This window comes from Canis lupus, chromosome X (assembly GCF_011100685.1).
Source record: "Canis lupus familiaris isolate Mischka breed German Shepherd chromosome X, alternate assembly UU_Cfam_GSD_1.0, whole genome shotgun sequence".
In the NCBI taxonomy this organism is placed as follows: domain Eukaryota; kingdom Metazoa; phylum Chordata; class Mammalia; order Carnivora; family Canidae; genus Canis; species Canis lupus.
The window spans coordinates 107,193,001-107,209,301 of NC_049260.1; the positions used below are offsets into that span (position 1 = coordinate 107,193,001).

The 16,301-nt window shown below is 46.6% G+C and overlaps 1 protein-coding gene across 1 annotated transcript in view; it reads right to left on the reverse strand.

The window, feature by feature from the left end:
• Positions 1–2,076: 2,076 nt before the first annotated feature.
• LOC119868238 (cancer/testis antigen family 45 member A8-like) overlaps positions 2,077–16,301 on the reverse strand; it is a 21,280-nt gene continuing 7,055 nt past the window's right edge. The window contains exons 2-5 of the mRNA XM_038588398.1: positions 5,201–5,381; positions 3,232–3,354; positions 2,753–2,846; positions 2,077–2,371 (exon numbers count right to left, since the gene is read on the reverse strand). Of these exons, the coding sequence (XP_038444326.1) occupies positions 2,272–2,371; positions 2,753–2,846; positions 3,232–3,354; positions 5,201–5,381 (498 nt within the window). The 3' untranslated portion in view covers positions 2,077–2,271. The remainder of the gene's footprint in view (positions 2,372–2,752; positions 2,847–3,231; positions 3,355–5,200; positions 5,382–16,301) is intronic.

Genomic DNA, 16,301 nt, shown 5'->3' on the forward strand with positions numbered 1-16,301 from the left:
CTTTTTAAAAACGAACTAACTCTGGGAAACGAACTAGGGGTGGTGGAAGGGGAGGAGGGCGGGGGGTGGGGTTGAATGGGTGACGGGCACTGAGGGGGGCACTTGATGGGATGAGCACTGGGTGTTATTCTGTATGTTGGCAAACTGAACACCTATAAAAAATAAATTTATTATTAAAAAATAAAAATAAAAAATAAAAACGAACTAGAAAATAAATAAATAAATAAATAAATAAATAAATAAATAAAAACGAACTAGAAAGGCCTCATGCTGTACTCGGAGATGTACTCGGGGTTCTTGCCATGCACTTTATAAAAATTAATAAAGGGAAGATTCCCTAAGTTGGAGTAAAGAGGCCAGAAGGCAAAGCGCTTGCTATTCCATCTGTGACCAACTATGAATTCGACAAGAAGAGAGGAAACTCAAAAGTCCATACTGCTTCAACTTCTGCTTTACTATTCCAGCAAGAGGAAGAAAGTTTTTCCTTCTCTCCCCAGCAACAGGCAAGCCAATGAGAGACATTCACCGTCCAGTAGATAGATGAGAGACAGTTGCAATTCAGCCAATGAGGGCCAGTCACAGCCCAGCCAATGAAGGATACTTACAGCCCACCCAGGGATAGATAGTCACATCTCAGCCAATGAGGGACAGTCACAGCATAGCCAATGAGGGATAATGACAGCCAGCCAATGTGGAACCTCTCTACATTCAAATGTAGGTTTAACTCAAATGAACTTCTTGTTTCCAACTGCCCCTCTCCTCTTTATAAGAGCCTTCCTCTCCTTGGTTTTCTGGACTTGCCTATGATTTTACTATAGTGTGATTTTCCTGAAAATATAGAACAGGTTTATTTTTAAGGTTAACGACTCCTTCACTTGGCAAGGCTAACTCTTCGTACTTTTAAGTCTTTACACCTCAATTCAGTAAGGAATCCAGTTTTCCTTTAGTGAAATTTAGACATAGTGCTGCTCCATTCTCAAGAGCACGTGCCATGGACTGAGGGACACCAGGGTTTAACTATGGCTTCAGCGCCAAGCCAGCTGTCCGACCTGGAGCAAGGACATTCTCTCTGGGGACTAAGTATCCTCAGTAGTTAAGAAGAAATCGGTCCCCTGCCTCTTAAGATGGCTGTGAGGTGGAGAGGAGCAGGACGGTAAGAATCCAAAGCCCACGCTGGCCCGTGTGAGGTGCTCTATAAATATTCTGCTCAGGCTTGGCGCTGCCTAGAGGAGACGTCACAACCCAGTACCAGGGAGAGGCTACAAGCACTGAGACAGAGAGAGTTCACGGGGGTCACTCACTGACTGTCAGTGATCTAGTGATAGTGACACTGCCTAGGGTTTAGGTTGGATGGATCCTCTCCCTCAATCATCAGGCAAACCTGGGGCTCTGGCACAGTGTGGGGATATGGAAACTGACTGGGAAGGACACAGGGTTGTAACTACATGAGACAATGTGGAGGACTGTGTCCATGAGGTTTGGCTTATTCTCGGCACTCTCATGATTTTCATTAAAGTCAAAGGAAAACATTACAAGTCACTTCAGGCAGGACATCTAATGGTGGGCCCATGGTAAGTAAGGTGGGAGTCATGCCCTCAGACCGAGCCCTATAAGGACCTGAGAGGATGTCTCATACAAATCAACAAGAATGGAGAATGTATAGGGTGCTGACTGGCTGAGACAGTGGAGGCAATGACTCTGGATCTCCGGGTTGTGAGTTCAGGCCCCTCAGAGTGCAGACATTACTTAAAAAATAAAATTTTAAAAAAGGAGTTGCCCAGGTTTTTAAGTCAGTTAAGTGACTCACTCTTGATTTCAGCATAAGTCATGATACCAGGGTTGTAACATTGAGCATCTCATCAGGCTCTGTGCCAGATGTGGAACCTGCTTAAGAATCTCACTCTCCTCCTTCTGCCACTTCATGCTCTCCCTCTCATAAAAATAAAGGAACTGGCTGGTGTAGAAGACAATTATAAATACAGGCTAAAGGCTTGTGATCAGCTGAGGAGCTAGGATTTACTGTAACCTGATGACTAAATAGTGTTGCCCCACCTCAGAAGGAAAACAAAAAATTCATTCAAACTAAATACTTAGGGCAAAAGCCCAGGTTTTAATAACAGAAACTTATAACATTCAAGTTGCAATGCTTTTGCTTAGCCTCAAGAAAACAATTTTCAGAGTGAACTCATGCCAGGAGGCGTCAACAATATCAAATTGCATCCAGGACAGCCACCTGGTTCTGCTTTCTCATTGATCATTTCCATAATAAGTTTATAAGTTGTGGGTGTGAGTATCTTTCTTGAGAAAGTGGTCCAATTCTAGTTTGTCTAGTACCTCCTGAAGGTGACCGATTAGGTCTTGTCTTTGGACTCTGAAAATAAAGAGAGACATCATTAACCAAAAGATACCTAAAGAACCTATAAAGCAATATTCTCTGTAGAAAATGCAAGGAGGAGTAACATTTGCATGAGAACAAAAAACATATTTGCAAGATAAGGGACAATCCAGCAAATGCAAAGAGTGACAGTTCAGGGTCAATGAATGTCCTCCTCAAACTCAGGTGTGAACAGTAGGTTCCTGGAGCTTAAAGGAACCAGTGAGATTCAGATGATATCACTCTAAACTGGAGACAATATGAACTCTGAGTGAGGACCAGGGTTTGAGAAATTCCAGCAGGGCCCAATACCACCTCTCCCCAAGCAACCCACTGGGCCCCCTGAGAAACACACTAGACAATTCTTCCTACACTCACTTTGCTGCTTGCTTCATGGCATATATCACAAACTTTCTCTGCAGTTCTGGAGGTCCTTGTACTCCTTCAAGCAATTTGAGGATTTTTTCATATTCTGAACATGTTTAGAAAAAAAAAAAAACCTTCAGTACGTGTAAAGAACAAAGAGGATGTATAACAAAAACTTGATGTCTCAGCAATCATTCAAGAGCTAGAATGTTAGAGCATGTGAGCTTTCCATGCTTACATACAGACATTCAAACACAGCCACCAATGGAGCTCTCAGAAACAATAAGCAATTAAGGAATACAAAGGACTAAAAAAAAAAAAAGTTTACTAGCACATTTCTGTTCAAATAATGAGGTAATGAGGAACTATTCTAATTGTGAAAACTCAATTCTGGTAAAGGATGAGCCTCAACAAGTCGGTTGGATCTAGTCTAACTCAAAGAATGAGAAAGACTTGCTCTGGTTTCATGGAGAGAAATTCTTTTTACTTACGTCCTCCAAACTCTCGAATTTCCTTCTTCAACTGCTCTTTGACTTCCATATTGATCACTATTGGTATTGGCAGTTTATCTGGCACATCTCCCGACACAGACATTGCCGTGACCTTGGGGTCAACTGCAGAGAGACAGCTGGTAATGATTATTCTTACCAGTGCATTACTACCAGGTTTGTGAAGCAACCCACCCTTGCTGATGGCACTTAAGTCATGAGACAAAGAATCCAAGTGACCGTGTGGAATGCCATCTCCTGACATATTCATAAGCTCTGGAGGAACAGATTTTGATAAGAGGCCATTGGGGATGGGGGGTGGGGTTTGACCACTTCTCGTCCCCTCCCCATGGGTACTATGAAAGACAGGTGCATCTGGAAACCAGATTGAATGTGGAGCTGCAATCATGAGCATTTCAACAACCCCACACAGACATCATCCACATGCTCCGTGTCTCTAAAGTTTTCATTTCATAGCAGAAGGCGATACCAGATAGATGGATCGGACCTAAAAATTGGACCTCAAGAAAAATAATGCAATAAAGAAGCCTCTTATATTCCTGAACTGTGTGTACATATAGAAACCTACTTGGACACGATAACCAATTAAAAACCCTTCACAGAGCCGTGGCACCCTTCAATTAATGTCCCCTTGATGCCCTCAACAAGTGGAAAAGCTAAATGTGTCCCTTGGTATCAGAATGCCTCAATTGGAACTCCATCACCAAAAATCCCAGCTAGTAAATGACAATCCTCTTCAGTCTTTTCCATCACAGAAATTTAATTTGCTGTACTCCAAGTGTGATGGGTCTACTTCATTCAATCATCTTCCTCTTGCCAAGCATCAAGCCAACACTGGGGATCAGCAGTGAACAAGACAGAAGAAACCCTTCCCTTTTGGAATGTATAACCCTGGTGGTAGGTATAAAATGAGCAAAGGAAAAAATACAGTTTGTGTCAGGAAGTAAGTAAGCAGGGATGTTACAGACAGCAGAAGGGGAAGCATCCATGAGTGTGTTGTCAGCCAGGGCCCTCTGAGGAGGTGACGCCTGGGCAGAGGCAGGAGCAGGAGACAGAGCCAGCCTGTGCATACACAAAGCAGGAGTTCCAGGGGCCCTGAGGGCCATGCAGGCCCCCTAGAGTGGGACAAACCAGGGGTGGGTAGCAATGGACACACAGGGTTAGCAAGCAGGACACAGAGAGGATAGCTGATGGTAGGAGACGATGGCAGGTCTAGGTCCTGTAGTGTGTGTAGACCAGCATTTGGATCTCAGAATCTGTGCATAATAGAGGGTGGAGTTGATGACGCTAATGATGCACGTGTCAAGAACTGATAACTCGGGATCCCTGGGTGGCGCAGCGGTTTGGCGCCTGCCTTTGGCCCAGGGCGCGATCCTGGAGACCCGGGATCGAATCCCACGTCGGGCTTCCGGTGCATGGAGCCTGCTTCTCCCTCTGCCTATGTCTCTGCCTCTCTCTCTCTCTCTCTCTCTCTCTCTCTGTGACTATCATAAATAAATAAAAATTAAAAAAAAAAAGAACTGATAACTCTGTGGACATGGTCACTCTGGGCACACAGCAATAGATGAGCTCCCAGGGTCAAGTGGGAAAGCAGGACGTAAGCTCAGAAACTAGGGGAGCAGGTGAATGAGGCAGGAGGCACCATGGAATGAGGCACAGTGTAATGATGGGACTCAGGAACAATGACAGTACTAAGAGTCTCTGGAGAAAGAAGAGCACAAGGAAGAATGAAAAGGCATATTCAAGAAGAAGGAACGCAGTAGGGTGAGGAGGGAAGCCAGAAATGTTTCTAGGAAGGACAGAGTGAACATCCAGTGTGGCTAAGAAATTGAGGGTAGCATCAGCCAGAGCTGGTAACCTTGATGGGAAATGCTCCCGTGGCATGGAGGGCCCAGAGACAGGGCTTCCGTGAGTGAGGTCAGGAACGGGAGGGTAGGACAGGCATCCTCACCATCTTCCAAGGTCATGGCTGAGCCTCCGGGGTGGGATGTTCCCTCTCCTTCCTCTTTCACTGACAGCAGTGCCATCCTCTGCATTTTCTTAGACGGAGGAGGAGTGATGGGTTTCCCAGGATGTTTCTTTTGGCTTTGGGGCACAACAGCAGACTCCTCTGCTTTATCAGTCATCATTTCCTGAGGAGCATCAAGAAACGTGTTCCATTAATGACTAAAACGCAACACTACCTACACAGTATGGAGGGTCCTTAACAAGTTAAAAATAGAACGACTGCTGGAAAGATTGATAAGTTCCAGCAATTTCCCTACTAGGTACTTACCCAAAGGATACAAACTTACTGATTTGAAGGGGCGCATGTTTATAGCAGCATTTGCTACAAGACCCAAACTATGGTAAGAGCACAGATGTCCATCGACTGATAAGTGTACAAAGAACAGGTGGTGTATATACAATGGAATATTACACAGCCATCAAAAACCATGAAATCTTGCAATTACTTAGATGGAGCTAAGAGCATAGTCCTAATTGAAATAAAACAGAGAAAAGCAAATAGGCTATGATTTCACTCATATTTGGAATTTAAGAAACAAAACTAACTTAGGAGCCTCTCATGTTCTGTCACCCTCTCTGATATTTCCCACTCATTTTCTCTCCTTTCCCCTTTAAGCCCTTTCACTATTTCTTATATTCCCCGTATGAATGAAACCATATAATGTTTGTCCTAACTCTGGGAAATGAACAAGGGGTAGTGGAAGAGGAGGTGGGTGGGGGGACAGAGTGACTGGGTGACGGGCACTGAGGGGGACCTTGATGGGATGAGCACTGGGTGTTATACTATACGTTGGCAAATCGAACTCTGATAAAAATAATATACAAAAAAAAAAGAAACAAAACTGATGAACGTGGGGGGAAAAGGTGGGGCAAACCATCAAAAAGACTCCTAACTACAGAGACCAAACCAAGGTTTAGTAGAGGGGAGATGGGCATGGGGTCGGGTCTAATGTGTGACAGGGCCTAAAGAGGACAGTTGTTGTGATGAGCACCACGTAATGCATGGCAGTGTAGAATCACTGAATTCTACCCCTGAAACTAATAGTAATTTTGTATTTTAATTCACTGGAGTTGGAATAAAAACTTGAAAATTAATGCAAGCATTCCAAAACTGCTTTCTACACATGTATATACATATGCATCTGGGTCATTTATATGAGGTTTAATAGGGGACACTTTTCAATGATGCCCACTCAAATATCTGTTTTCAGGAAACTCAGCCTAATTTCCATCCAGTCCATGTGAAAAATGGGAGAAGCTAACATACAGGTGTTGTCCAAAGGCAAACAATGCATATGATGAATCAGATTGCTTCCAGAATGTGTATGCCTCAGCAAGAATTGAATAGACACGTGATTACAACTTGGTGGAAGTACAAACCATCCTGTGAAAATCCTTTCAGGGGAAATCACTTCATTTCCTTTCTTGATTTAAGTGAACATTACCACTATTGTCTGAATCTTCACAGAATTCCCCTTAGTAGAGGGTAAGAGGAGAACTCTTTAATCCACCCACTTCCAATGGCAGGGAGTTCAAACACATCAGACTAGGAGCCATGTGATGAGCACTTGTCAATGTTGCTGATGGATCAAATGGTTTCGTATTGGTATGAGAGATTACTGGAAATGTCTTCTCACCCTAGGATAACCCCCCACATTTGCCCCAGCATGTTGTCAAATATTTGTGGTCAATACCTCTTCTGAACCATGGACAGTTTCCCTTCAGCAGGAGTGCAAAAGAGGGAAATGATTTTCATGGAACTTTTCCTTCCAGCTAGATTGCCTGCTAAATGTTTTCCTTGTACTGACCCACTTAATCTTCCACAGGGCCCGCTGGTTTGCAACACTGGACACTCCCCAGGGTGAGGTAAGAAACTGGCCCCCTACTCAAAGAGCAGAGAGAGGATGAAGGAAGAGGACCACTAAACCAGATTGGTAGATATCAGGTGTAACAAGCGAGGACATTTACATGCGAGGCTTGTCTTTGGCTGTCAGGAGGAACAGATAATCCACCCCTCCTGCCAGACCCTTCAGGATTATATGACCTCAATTACGTTCAGTCACATAGGTGCACATCCAGCAGCAATCATGCCCCCTCCATGAGCTCCTCAGACACTCCATCCCTCAGGACTGACTATGATAATCATGCCCATTTCCCTCTGCCACAATGTGCCCTGGGGTTCCTTGGGCATACAGGTAGATCCTCTGGTGGCTCTCTGGCTACACCAACTGTTGGATTGCTTCCTTTGCTGGGCCTAAGAGTAGCCCCACCCCCACCCCCGTAGAAAGTTCTTCGCAACTGGTGCCCAATCTGTAACGGGACACCACAGGAGCTACACAGAAGTCCAAGGTTGGAAAAACAGGTACAAACAGTGTTTGTATGGGAAGGCCGTCCCCTTATGCAAGAATCCCAGTTGTGGCCTGCTCCCTACATTGTCCTGTGGCGGCAGCATCAGGAAACTGACCTCATAATGCCTCCCACACATGCTGGGCAAGGAAGGCAGCAGTCAGGCCAGACGAGATGGACTGGGAGCAGGACCCGCCAGAGCAGGACCCCACCTGCTCCCCTCTAACAACAGTGTGGGCTTCCAACTGGGTATGGTGCATCTCGGCAGAAGAGGGGGATCCCAGGGGGCATGGAACCCTTTCCTCTCCCTCACAGCTGTGAGGAAACACACTCTTCCTGCAGAGATCCCCTTGCAAATCCCAGAAGATCCCATCTCTCCCGGGACCCATGGGGCTTAGTGTCCTGAGCGCAGCAGAGCACAGTGATCCACTGTGAGAGTCAGGCTGTGCCTGTCTCCTGAGACTTCCATAGCCTTATGAGGCTAAGTGTCTCTCAGGGGACCCCAGTCCAGGGTATGGGGTAAGAAACAGGCTCTATTGCTTCGTCATTCAAATACATTATAGCTGGGACAGTACTGTAGTCCACCAGAACAAGGTGGATTTACTGTAGGCTATTTAATCTGCTGTTTTATTTTTTATTTTTTTTAAAGATTTTATTTATTTATTCATAGAGACACAGCTAGAGAGAGAGACAGAGACACAGGCAGAGGGAGAAGCAGGCTCCATGCAGGGAGCCCGATGTGGGACTCGATCCCGGAGTCTCCAGGATCACACCCTGGGCTGCAGGCGGCGCTAAACCGCTGCGCCACTGGGGCTGCCCTAATCTGCTGTTTTAATTTCCCATTCTTCCCTTCTACCATCCCGCTGCCCACAGCTCAATGGGACATGGAACTTTCACACCATGTCAAGTTTCTCTGCCCAGTCTTTCATATCATGACCCTTAAAACATGACCCAGATCCCTGTCTATTTGACAAGGGTATGTCTACACAGAAATCTTCTCCCATCCCCTAATGGTGGCGGCCTGTTTTGCTCATTAGGAGAAAGCTTCCATTAGGCCAGATATGTTGTCTACACAAAGGATGGCATATTGAGAACCCTCACTGGGATGGGGGGGCCCACGTATCCCTTACCACCCCCACATCAGGTGAGAACTCGGGCAGATGGTGCCAGATTCCTCTGGAGGTTGCCTGAGGCCCTGTTCAGAAGGCACAGGGCAGGCTGCTGTTGCATTAACATAGTCCCTGTGTTGTTTAGGACCATTCTGCCTGGTGTTGCACTGTGACCTTCCTGCCCACTCATGCGAGCTGCCAGATCTATGGGAGGGGCAGGCGCTAGGGCTCTGGTAGGGCATCAGCTTCCTCCTGGCCAGGAGTCTCAGTGCCTTAGGAGCCAGAGTGTGCAAGACAGCAAAGACAGCCTGGCAGACAAACCCAGATATCTCCCCACATACCCTGACCTCACGAGGACTTATTCTTGATCATCCACCCTCAGCATCCCAGTGTCCAGGCTCTAGGGAACATCCCTGCATTTCAGACCACCTGTCAGCGCTTACATTCTGGGCCCCTTGGTCTAGCAGTCATCGCCACGCATCCCAGAGCCACATGAACCACACCTGGAAGTGTGCCTTGGCCTTTGGCTGGGTGGGGTGGTCTTCAGGCGTCTGACAGACTTCCACACCTCCCCACACAGAGAGCAATGGCCAAGCCTGGAATTCCCCAATGGAGCCTCCTTCTCCAGATCCATTTCTCTAGTCTCATGGCTGGTTGACCCCTGGAGATTACTGTGCAGCTTCTGGGTGAATTCAGACACTCATCCGTTACAAGGGGGGGGCGGCAAGAAGGGACGAGGGAAAGCAGCAGACCACTCGACATGGGTCCTGGGAGGTTTAAGAAACAAAGAACGTATATATGAGGCTAGTCTTGGGCAGCCGCATGAGTAGATCTTCGCGGAGCTGGCCAGAAAAAAAAAAGTTTGTATAGACAACTATACGGAGTTCATTTCAGGCACCTTCCATATGGGCCCAGCAACACTCACTCTGAAGCTGTGAACTTGCCACAGTTCCTAGGGTGGAGCAGAACTTACATTCAATGAGGTGGGGCGTGTGAGGGGGTTCTGGTGATTTGGGGCAGCTTGGAGTCAATGGGAGATCAAGTTTCTCAGGAACTCCTCCAACAAAGACAAAATTCTGGCAAAAATTAAAAACGAACTAAGGAAGGGGAGCTCTAGGGGGGTCAGGAGCGATCATCCAGCGCAAAGATTCCCATGGTGGGTGGCTGGCTTACAGACAGGAGCCCTCTCCTGGCTCAGCAGCCATCAGCCTGCAGGATCATCCTTCATCAAAATCCTTTTACTGGGCAGAAGACCATCTTATGAAAGCGAGATGAGGAAGGGGCAGGACTTGTTAAGAGTGGCTAGAAGAAGGACTAACAGGCCCGGAAATGCACACTGAGGCTCCAAGTGCTTGTTCACCACATTCACAAGGGACCTACAAAACAGGAGTGACTAATGGAAAAGCATCCCAGTGGGCTTGCTGCTACTTCCCTCAGCCCACAATCGACTCGTTTGTTGTTTTGCCAATGTCTTGTGACGTTGCTGAGTGTGAATCCATTTGTCTGAGAACTATCATGCCCTTCAAACTACCTTAGAAATATTTTAACTGAGAAATTTCAATTGCATTCACTTTATATGCAAATTTTTAATTGCATTTAATTTGGAGATGTTGAGGATCTGGGATGGGACTAAAGTGACCATGTGAGGGGTGAGCAGCATGGGATTCTGACCAGGCCTCACAGTTGAGTCCAGTCGAGCACAGAAGCTGCCCATCCTTTAGTTTCTCGGGGTGCCAGCCTGGCATCCTCCGTGGTAGCGCCTGCAGAAAGAAGGGCAGAAAGAGCTCTTTCCCCTCTCACAGCTGCTCCGCACTCTCCTGTGTAGTCACAAGTGGAGTCTGGGAGAGGCGGGGCAAGACGGCGGAAGAGTAGGATTCCCCAAGTCACCAGTCCCCACCGACTAACTTACCTACATAACTTTCGAATCATCCTCAAAACCTACGAATTCGGCCTGAGATTTAAAGAGAGAACAGCTGGAATGCTACAGAGAGAAGAGTTCGCCCTTCTATCAAGGTAGGAAGACGGAAAAAATTAAAGGAATAAAAAGCATCCAAGGGGGAGGGGCCCCACGAGGAGCCGGGCTAAGGCTGGGCGGCAAGAGCCTCCGGGGCAGGAAAGCCCAGTCCCGGAGAAGCAGGAGCTTTACCAATCTTCCCGGATGGAAAGGCGCTCGCAGGGAACTCGGGCAGGATCCCAGGAGGAGCAGTGGAGCCCTCAGGCTCCCAGGGGCACTAGCAGAGGAACTGGGCCCCAGGGGAGAGCACCCACACCGCCAGCCGAGTACCGGAAAGGGCTGGAGCGCACGCCCGGCGGGGCCCCTGGAGGAGCCCAAGCGGCAGCTCGGGCAGCGGCTCTGCGCGGAGGGGGCCGTGCAGCCACGAGAGCTGCTCAGGCGGAGGCTCTGTGCCAAGGGGGCTGCGGGACCCCAGGAGCAGCTCAGGCGGCGGCTCCGCGCAGTGGGGGCTGTGCGGCCCTGGGAGCGCGATTCCAGCGGCAAAGGCCCTGGAGCCCAGGGCACGGGGGGACACAGCCCAGGATCGGGGCGCTTCCCCCGGGACAGATGGAGGCCGGGAGGACACAGGGCAGTAAGGACGCTCCTGCCCCTGGGTGGCCCTGAGCTGTGCAGATTGGCGCCCCCTGTCCCCGGAGCATCCAGGCCCCTGTGGACTGGGAGACTGTGGTAGTTACTGCTGGAGCTGACTCCAGGGCTGGAGAGCTGGCCGTCGCCACTTTTGTTGCTCCTCCTGGTATCACCTTGTGCCTGAGACTGAGCAGGGCCGCCAAGGAGTAGGGGCCTCACAGGATAAACAGCTCCCACTGAACCCTACACCTGGCAGGAGGCTGGGCAGCTCCCCCACGTGCACACACCTGAGAATCAGCACAGCAGGCCCCTCCCCCAAAACACCAGCTGGAAGGACAGGAGAAGAGCAAGTTCTTGACCGAGCAGCGCTGGAAAGTTCCAGGGGAAGTCGAGGGATTTACAGCATATAGAATCAGAGGATACCCCCCTCGTTTTTTGTTTTTTGTTTGTTCTCCCCCCTTTTTTCTCTATTTTTCTCCTTTTTCCAGTACAACGTGGTTTTGGCCACTCTGTCTGAGCAAAATGACTAGAAGGAAAAACTCACCACAAAAGAAAGAATCAGAAACAGTCCTCTCTCCCACAGAGTTACAAAATTTGGGTTACAATTCAATGTCAGAAAGCCAATTCAGAAACACAATTATAAATCTCCTTTCGGCTCTAGAAAAAAGCATAAGGATTCAAGAGACTTAACGACTGCAGAATTTAGATCTAATCAGGCTGAAATTAAAAATCAATTAAATGAGATGCAATCCAAACTGGAGGTCCTAACGATGAGGGTTAACGAGGTAGAAGAACAAGTGAGTGCCATAGAAGACAAGTTGATGGCAAGGAAAGAAGCTGAGGAAAAAAGAGACAAACAATCAAAAGATCGTGAGGATAGGTTAAGGGAAATAAAGGACAGCCTCAGAAGGAAAAATCTACGTTAATTGCGGTTCCCGAGAGGGACACAGGACCAGAAAGTGTATTTGAACAAATCATAGCTGAGAACTTCCCTAACTTTGGAAGGGAAACAGGCATTCAGATCCAGGAAATAGAGAGATCCCCCCTAAAATTAATAAAAACCACTCACACCTCGACATTTAATAGTGAAACTTGCAAATTCCAAAGGTAAAGAGAAGATCCCTTAAAGCAGCAAGAGACAAGAGATCCCTAACCTTATGGGGAGAAGTATTAGGTTAACAGCATTGCTCTCCACAGAGAACTGGAAGGCCAGAGAGGGCTGGCAGGATATAGTCAGGGAGAAGAACCTGCAGCCAAGAATACTTTATCCAGCAAGGCTCTCATTCAGAATAGAAAGAGAGAGGAAGAGCTTCCAAGATAGGCAGAAACTGAAAGAATATGTGACCACCAAACCAGCTCTGCAAGAAATATTAAGGGGGACTCTTTAAGAGAAAGAGGAAGTCCAAGGAAACAACCCACAAAAACAGGGACTGAATAGGTATCATGATGACACTAAATTCATATCTTTCAATAGTAACTCTGAACATGAATGGGCTTAATGACCCCATCAAAAAGCGCAGGGTTTCAGACTGGATAAAAAGGCAATACCCATCTATTTGCTGTCTTACAAGAGACTCATTTTATTTATTTTATTTTAAATTTTTTTAAAATTTATTATGATAGTCACACAGAGAGAGAGAGGGAGAGAGAGAGAGAGAGAGAGAGGCAGGACACAGCAGGGGAGAAGCAGGCTCCACGCACCAGGAAGCCCGATGTGGATTTGATCCCTGGTCCTCAGGATCGCGCCTGGCCAAAAGCAGGCGCCAAACCGCTGCGCCCCCCCCAGGGATCCCCAAGAGACTCATTTTAGACGTAAGGACACCTACAGCCTGAAAATAAAAGGTTGGAGAACCATTTACCATTCAAATGGTCCTCAAAAGAAAGCAGGGGTAGCCATCCTTATATCAGATAAATTAATGTTTATCCCAAAGACTGTAGTAAGAGATGAAGAGGGGGCAGCCCGGGGGACTCAGCGGTTTGGTGCCGCCATCAGTCCAGGGCATATCCTGAAAACTTGGGATCGAGTCCCACATCGAGCTCCCTGTGTGGAGCCTGCTTCTCCCTCTGCCTGTGTCTCTGCCTCTCTCTCTCTTCTCTCTGTCTCTCTTGAGTAAATAAAATCTTTTTTAAAAAGTTTCTAAAAAAGAGAGATAAAGATGGACACTATATCATTCTTAAAGGATCTATCCAATAAGAGGACCTAACAATCATCAATATTTCTGCCCCGAATGTGAGAGCTGCCAAGTATATCAATCAGTTAATAACCAAAGTTAAGACATACTTAGATAATAATACACTTATACTTGGAGACTTGAACGCAGCGCTTTCTACAATCCATGGATCTTCTAAGCACAACATCTCCAAAGAAACAAGAGCTTTAAATGATACGCTGTATCAAGTGGATTTCACAGATATTTACAACTTTACATCCAAAGGCAACTGAATACACATTCTTCTCAAGTGCACATGGAACTTTCTCCAGAATAGACAAGTGGAGTCTGGGCACCCTAGAAGGGCCTTGGTATACTGACATTCTGCACACTAAGATCCACATGTAATAAAAACATTGCCTTTTTATGAAGAGACTCCAGGCTTTGATCATACTAAATGTGAAAAGTGGTGGTTGCTGCCAGGTGGTACAATTTCTGCTGATTTCCAAATGGATCGTGTGTTTTCTATTTCACTTGCCTGGGAACACTATTTTACATAGGTTGCTTTCAATCACAGAAACAGAAAACTATCCTGTTCTAGCTAAAATGATAGAAGATGCTGACAGCTAAGTGGAGATTTGCATCAAATGAGGCTGAATCCTGTAACAATAATAGAACTAAGGGCCTGGTCCATTCCCTGGGTTCTCTTCTGCTTCTTTTGAAACTACTCCATCCCAATTCCAGCTCCTCCTCATGATCGCAACTTGGCTGCTGGGATCCTCACTTGCATGCTACTCCAGTCCTGTGTAGCAGAAGAATGCGATCACATCTCTCCCTTGGGCTTCCTGAAGAAGTCCTAAGGTGTACTGTGATGGAATCCTTTCATTCCCATATCCACCTGCAACAATTATTTTGCTCTACAGGGCATCAATCAGAACGTGACAACTTACTTAGCTCAGGCCTCATATACCAAATGCACATATTGAAAGATACCACGCCCAATAGGTTTGATCATGTCCTTATATACAGAATCCTGTTTTCAACAATCAGAACATAAATTCTTAGGGATGCCTGGATGGCTTGGTGGCTGAGCGTCTGCCTTTGGCTCAGGGCATGATCCCAGAGTTCCACGATCGAGTCCCGCATCAGGCTTCCTTCATGGGCCTGCTTCTCCCTCTGCCTCTCTCTCTCTCTCTCTCTCTCTCTCTTTCTCTCTCTCTCATGAATAAATAAATAAAATCTTTTTTAAAAAAAGAACATAAATCCTTCTCAAGCATGCAAGCATTAGCAAAGGTGACAACAAAACCAAATCCTAAATTTCAAGCAGAATATGTTCTCTAAACAAAATGAAATCAAATTAGTACTTCTAAGCAATACAAAAAAGGCCCTCCAAAACTTGATAACATGATTCTCAATCAATACTTGCTATTTGTTTTTTGTTTGTCTGTCTAGGAAAGCCTCACATGACAGAATCTGTGGGACACAGGTAAGGAGAAACAGAGAGGAAAATGTATAGCTTTATATGCTTCTGTAAGAAAATAAAAATGGCTGCAAATACTGAGGTCTGTCCATGGAGGGAGATACAAAACGACTACAAAAAATCCCAGGACAGTAGAGCGAGAGCTACACTGTGTTCTGAACATGGTGTGTCCCCACAAACATGTGTTGAAATCCAAAGCCCCAAATAAGCTGGTATTAGGAGGCATCAGGGACCATTGACAGGTCCTGATTTCAGGACAGGGTCATGACCCCAAATGAGTTTAGTGCCTCAGAAAGAAGGCTCCAGAGAGACCCCGAACCCTCTGAGCACTGAGGGCAGAGAGAGGGCACCAGGCTCTGAACCAGGCAGCAGGCCTTGCCTAGAACGCCCTGGTGCCAGTACCCTGGTGGTCCTGGGCTTCCCGGCCTCCAGAGGTGGGGCCAAGACGTGTCTGTCCTCGTCACCTTCCCAGTTCGTGGCATGTTACTATGGCAGACGGAACACACTAAGACCGCTCCTCAAAGCAAAGCGTAAGTTAATGACAGGGAAAAGGAAAATGATCATAAAGACCTTCAACAAAAGTAAAAGTTGGTCGCTGACAGGACTATCAGCCCACGCCATCCTCGGCATGTTTATCAAGGACAATTTAGCCACAGATAAACTACACTAGCAACAAAGCAGGAGACTGAGCCCTGCATTCCTGAAGACAGTTCTGTGAAGGACAGCAGGAACACCCAGAATGATGTTATAGGAAATTTGGAATCTGAGATGAAACAGACGCTTTTCTGGAATAATGAAACATAACAAATCTCACCAAGAAAAAACAGAAAACCTGAACTCTAGTGTATGTCATACAACTTTTAGCACCAACTGAAGATCCTTCCTATACTGAAGGCTTTCCTGAGGTGTTCTTCACACATTCAGGGGGCAAATAATACCAGTCTAACTCAAACTCTTTCAGAAAAGAGAAGAAAGGGTGTGTGAGTCTCTTCTCATTTTATGAGGACAGTATAAACCTGTTGCCAGGGCAGTCCAGGTGGCTCGGCGGTTTAGCGCCGCCTTCAGCCCAGGGCGAGATCCTGGAGACCCGGGATCGAGTCCCATGTCAGGCTCCCTGCATGGAGCCTGCTTCTCCCTCTGCCTGTGTCTATGCCTCTCTCTCTCTCCCTGTGTGTGTCTTTCACGAATAAATAAATAAAATATTTTTTAAAATAAATAAAAAAAAAAAACCTGTTGCCAAGCATCTAAGAAAAACATTGGAAGATAGGAAAACGAAAGTTCCAGATCTCTCCTGAATCTAGACACACAACTCCTAAACAAATGGTTAGCAAATGAAATTAAATAGGACATAAAAAACCAAGCGTTGGTGGTTGCTGGGT